We start from the raw sequence: 6,000 nt of genomic DNA on the forward strand, positions 1-6,000 counted from the left end.
AGCTCTTCTACAAGATTTTCTTTGCTTTGTTCTTTCCTTTGCTGTGTGAAGTTTTTTAGCCTGAAGTGATCTCACTTGTCAATTTTTGCTTTGTTTGCCTGTGCTTTTGGAGGTTATATCCAAAAAGATGATCAACCAAGACAGTGGGGTTTTCCCCCTGTTTTCTGCTGGTAGTTTCATAGTTTGAGTCTTAAGTCTTCAATTTTGAATATTTTTTGATGTGGTGAGAGGTAGGTCTAAGATCATTTTTCTGCATTTGGATATTCAGTTTTTTCCAGCACCATTTATTAAAGAGATGATCTTCTCTCACCCTGTTCTTGTCTCTTGTTACAAGTCAGCTGCCTGTGAGTGTGTGTATGTGTGTATGTAAGTGCTTTGATTGTGTTTATCTCACTACCCTCCCCTTTCACCCCCACACCGATTCTTCCCAAGCCCCTCTCTTATAATCTAGTCTCATTATTACTATTGTTAGTACCACTTTATGTCTAGATTCTCCATGTGAGCAAAAAACAAAACCAAAAATATGTAATGCTTGGCCTTTTGAGCTTGGCTTATCTCACTCATAAGATCATAAGATGATCATAAGATGATAACTCAGATAAATGAATCACCTTTTTTCCAAGCTTTACTGAGACATGATTAAGAAATAAAAAGTGTCTCCTGGAGTTGTGCCTTGTCATACGTGCATATTCTAAGTACCACCACGATAATTAGCAAGTTTGTCTTAATGTGTGGTGAGAGCAGTCTAAGTCTGCCCTCTGGCAGATGTCGTGTTAAGTGAAGCATTGTTGCTTGTGGTCAGCCCATTGCTCTTCAGTACTTGTGTTTCAGCTGAGGGTTTAGCTCTCCCAATACCTCCCCTTCTTCTCCCCACCCCGTCTCCTGGAAACACCATTCTTTTCCCTGTTACTTGAGTTTAACCCATATGCAAGTGAGTTCATGTAGCCTTTGTCTTTCTGTGTCAGGCTTAGGTCAGTTACCATAATATCCCCAAGATCAGCCATGTTACTGTGAGTAACAGGGTTGCATTCCTCTTTGAGGCTGAATAATATTCCTCTATGTATATTTCCATATAAATAGTTTCCTTGTTCACTCATCAGTTGATGGACGAAGAGGTCATTTCCATGTCTTTGCTGTGGTGTCCGTGCTGCAGTGGCGTGGGTGTGAACTGGCTCTTCCACACACTGCCTCATTTCCTTTGGAGACACACCCTGTAGTGGGACTGTGGGATCATGTGGTACTTCTCTTTTTAACTTTCTTAGGGAATCTCCATTATGTATCAATGATTCTACCCCTTCCAGGTTTCTTAAACGTCTTGTCTTTACGAATTGAAAATGTCAGGCACTGGTTGCCTACACCTATAATCCTAGCTACTCAGGAGGCTGAGATCTGAGGACCGAGGTTCCAAGTCATCCCAGGCAGGAAAGTCAGTGCGTCTCTTATCTCTAATTAACTACCAAAAAGCTTACATTGGAGCTATAGCTCAAGTGGTAGATTGCTAGAGTTGAGCAGTAAAGCCCAGGGATAATGCCCAAGCCCCAGGACCAGCGCGCGCGCACGCGCACACACACACACACACACACACACACACACACACACACACCAATTTAAAATTTTGGATTCAGGATTGTCACTTTTTCACATGTAGTGACCTGTTCTGAAAATGCAGGTATTGAGGCTCAGTTTGGAATTTCTGTGGCAGGCTATAAAATGGATCCAGTGATGGTCTTGACTCAGATACACCTGTGTGTCCTTCTAGAAAGTCTCAGAAGACAGGTGAGCATCCAGCATGCTTTCTGGCAACATCTGGAGATTGGAAGCATCTCATTGCTGGCTGCTCCACACTGGAAGGACTTCATGATCCCTAAGCCTTGATGTCAGAAAGTGTATTCTAATGCAAGCTTTGACTAGAGTTGCAATTTACAAGGGAAAGAAAAGAATTCCTGCTTGGTATCAGCCAAGGACATCCTGGCTGGTTAAGAAACATCAGATTTATGGTGAATTATTTTTCACAGTGAAAACAGGAAGTACATCTAAACATTAAGCCACTCACTTAGCTCATCCATGTTGGGGTAAAAACCAGACATTGTCCTGTGAACCACCTTTTAACCATAATTTTTTACTGAAAGGTCTCAGACTGAAGTTCTTACATGTGTAGATTTTGCTCTCTAAGCGAATTTATAGTCTAAGAATTAAAGAGAAAAACCAGCCAGTTGAACATGCCACTCACTGCCCTTTTATTTTTTTCATTTTGCAGAGTCGTATGACCCTAGCCGGGTAGAGCGGGTGTGACGGCAGGTTGGTGGAGGCCAGGACCACTCTGGTGGTTTCAGTGTTCCTTGATTCAGCCCATGCCCTCGCGGTGCCCAGCAGAAGGTGGAAACTGCTGGTCTGACTTCTTCTTTACCTTCCATAAAGGATGAGGAAACGCGTCCGTACAGAGTTGTTTGTGGAGATAAAACCATCTGTTTCATAGCATGAAGATCTAATGTCTATATTTAGAAGAGTTTTCACAGAAAAATCTCCTGCCTAATGGATTTGGCTAAGCTGGCACATAGTTTGGTGTTCAGCTGATTCTGTGTGGAAATTTAAATATGGACAATGGAGTGAGTCGAACTGAAATGACTGGGAGTGTGGTCAGTGTGCCTGAGGCCTTCCATGCTCATGCTTGGTCCTAGTTTGGTCCTAGACCCAATTTGCTTGGGGCCTGGGTCCTCTGAGCTTAGGGAAACATGGATTGGCTACATGTGATCCATTTCTATCAATTCGGCCTTCCAATGCTGGAGTCACTTTACTAGTGACTACCTTGCCATCGGAGAATAAAAGCAATACTTTTCAAGTTCCTAAAAGATAACACTTGTGGTGTACTACACTGAAGAGTGTTGTTCATCTGCCAGTGAAAATACTTCGATGGTTTGCAAACTTGCCATTGTCTGCTTTGCACTCAGTATTATCTATTTTTATTTTCTGAATGGATGTTTAGAAGTTCTTTATATGAAAAGTAATTGCTGGTTTAAAAATAGACCATTTTAACAAAGTAACTATATTTCTTTTTACAGAATTGCTATTTTTCTATGATGTAAAGAGTTGCTAGGTGGCAGATTTTTAAGGAAGTGTTATTTTATTTAAGAGCCTATCCCTTTGCAGAAGAGGAGCTCTAGAGGGTCCCGTTCTGCTTTCAAGCACGTACCCCTGCCAGGCCGCACCTCTGCCTCTCTTCTCTCACCTTAGAGCTTCTACAGGGTTCATCAGCTCCTGTAAAGCTTCATGGGAGAATTCCCTATCAGTCACCTAACAGCCTATGACAAAGTTCTGCGGCCGTAACAACTAAACCTACCAAAAAGCATAGCTTCACTTTTGTATGTCTGCGCGGATCTGCCCTGAGAACCTGCCCCTTTAAAGAAATATGTATTTTTATCTAGAATGATCCTGAATTAATCTTGCATATTTTAAAAAAAATGCTTGGAGACATTATATACATGGCATTATATATTTATATGTATATGTGTGCCATAGCAAAAGTATTCTGAGGCCTATGTATTCTACTGTTTAATATTGCATTAACCTGCACAATGTTTATGCATTTTATATGCATTTGTTCCTTATTTCCAAGTGAGGAATTCTTACTAGCTTACATTTTCTATACAGTTTCTTTCTCGTTCCCCACTTTCCGTCCCTCCCTCTCCCCTATTTCTTCCCTTCCTTCTTCCATTCTATTCCTTCCTGCTCTTCCTTTCTTTCTTCCCTTTTATTGTTTTTCTCTTCTCTGTCCTTTAAATCATCTTTCTACTTTGAGACATTTCAAATTCCTAAAATGTGAACAGTTGGCTGGTCTATCCTTTGGCCCTAAATTGACTGACCAGGCTTTCATCATGCCTGCTCTTACCTACACCATGTGATGTTATTTCAAAAGAACCTGATGGATTTGGACTGTGGCAGATGAACTAGAATGGAGGTCATCCTGACAGCTCTTCTCACAGACACCTACCAGCAGTCTGACTTCACCATTACCCTCAAAGCTATCTCTTCCCAGAACTTGACTCTCCCGGAAAGTTGTAGTAAGGCTCTGGTTTTCACAGCAGCAAGATGACCCAACTCTTTTCTGAGGGGCAACTTGGTGGGACAGAGGTGCATTGCTTTATTACTGCTGGGCAGCTATTACGTTCTCTAATGGAGCTACATGCAGGCTGAGCCACCTGAGGGCTTTATGGATTGCTCTGTCCCCTTTCAGAAGCAAGTAAAAGGAGCACTAGCTATGTAAACATGTGTGCACACATTTGTGTGCATGTGTACATATACCTGCCTTTCTCTTAACTAATTTGATACAATCTAGAGATTTCTTTTAAGCAAACAAATTCAGTTCTAGCTTCTTCCTGAAGAGAAAGATCCTCAAGGGTAAAAAAAAAATGTTGGACCTTATGTATGTTTCACATAACCCAAAATCTGATTCTCTTCTGTTTTGTTTTATTCTAAAATGTTGTATCATATCATATCTTTCTGGAACCAAGCTGAATTTAATCAAAGTTATTAATATTTATACTTTAACCTTAAGTTTCCTGGATTTAAGCCTGTATGTAAATCACTTGGAGGGCAAAGGTTGACTTTCAAATCAGTAACTTGAAAAATGGGATTTTCAAACTTTCATATTCTGAAGCAAACAAGAGTCTCTAATCAAAATAACATTCCCAGAGGTTTTCAATTTCTTCTTATATGCACACAGCTGTGGCTGGAGAAACATTTTACATTTTGTGTCTGCCATTGTTTTCCCATGCACATGATTTCTTGGTGGTATTTAATAGTTTGGAGCTTGTAAAAATAAAAGTTCTAATTTTGACCATTTGAACTCACATGAAATGTATTTGTGTTTCTAGATTTGCAAAGAGAGAGGGAAACGCTAGTAAACTGGCTTCAAGTGATAGAGAATGAACTCTGTGGCTTATCATTTTCAAACCTATGCTTTACAACTCTAGAAAAGATGCAGCCAGCCTCGAAGTGTATCTTCAGAATTTTTTTCAGGCTTTCCTAATTACTTGGATTTCTTTTTCAAAAGATCCTAACATATAGATCTACCCTTTGTTAGCTTGCCTTACCAGAACTGTGAGTCTAAGTTTTTATTAACGTGGCAATTCTCAGCAGAACTTTCTCTGATCCACTTGACAGTTGGTGAAGATCCGTCGTTCACAAAAGTCCAAGTATTTAAACTAATAACTGAACCTAGAACCTGGCCACTTGTACAGCACAGAGGCTCGGGCCTCCTCTTGGTGGAAGATGTCTGATGATCATGCAAGGAGCTGATACTTTGCATACAGCTGCTTCCCAGCTGAGTAGAAACCACCCATGGACCTGAGCATTCACAACCCATTTCATGCTGTGGACTCCACTGTACCCAATAATGATAGTTGCCTGTGTGGGGTTTTGTTGCTTGTTTCTGATTAAATAATCCACTGCGAGGTGTCAGATTAACCTCTCTTGCAAAGTGACCAGTGGAGTAGAATCCTCCTTCTGTAAATACTTGATCTGAGAAGACAATTCCAATTCCCGGAGTTCTTACAAACATGGCATTGGTGGGTGGGAACATTGCTCTGCTAGATCTAGCTGTGCAGGTCAGAGGGTGTTGCTTAAGCTGAAGCTGTGGCCAGCCTGGGGGAATTTTGCATTTTCCCTTATGCTCTGTGTTTGACTGCACAGTCTATATCCAGCTCTGGATGGACAGCTGATGTTCCAAACAAGATTTAAGAGTCAGCATGGTGGGAGGTCCTTTTCCAAGAGCGTGGGTTGGTCCACCCTGGGACCCACCAGGCAAAGAAGGGAGATGGTAAAATTCCATTAAAGGAAGAATGGTCCCCAGCCTGTGTGTTGTGTTGAACAGAAAAAGGAAGGAGTGGTTAAGACTCTAAATTGCAAAGGCTTTTTGAAAAGGTCTGTTTGGTCTAGCAGCCTGCCCCTTGACACAGTTCTTGGGTTCAGCAGCGGTGCTGGGAGGCGGCTGGAGCTCCTGCA

General features: G+C 41.5%; 1 protein-coding gene across 2 annotated transcripts in view; it reads left to right on the plus strand.

The window, feature by feature from the left end:
• Positions 1–4,843, plus strand: part of Jcad (junctional cadherin 5 associated) — a 47,097-nt gene extending 42,254 nt beyond the window's left edge. For both annotated transcript variants that reach the window (XM_042686134.1, XM_042686135.1), the window contains exon 4: positions 2,258–4,843. In XM_042686134.1, coding sequence (XP_042542068.1) covers positions 2,258–2,292 — 35 coding nt within the window. In that variant the 3' untranslated portion in view covers positions 2,293–4,843. The remainder of the gene's footprint in view (positions 1–2,257) is intronic.
• The last annotated feature ends 1,157 nt before the right edge of the window (positions 4,844–6,000 follow it).

This window comes from Dipodomys spectabilis, unplaced genomic scaffold (assembly GCF_019054845.1).
Source record: "Dipodomys spectabilis isolate Male_0828 unplaced genomic scaffold, ASM1905484v1 ptg000096l, whole genome shotgun sequence".
In the NCBI taxonomy this organism is placed as follows: domain Eukaryota; kingdom Metazoa; phylum Chordata; class Mammalia; order Rodentia; family Heteromyidae; genus Dipodomys; species Dipodomys spectabilis.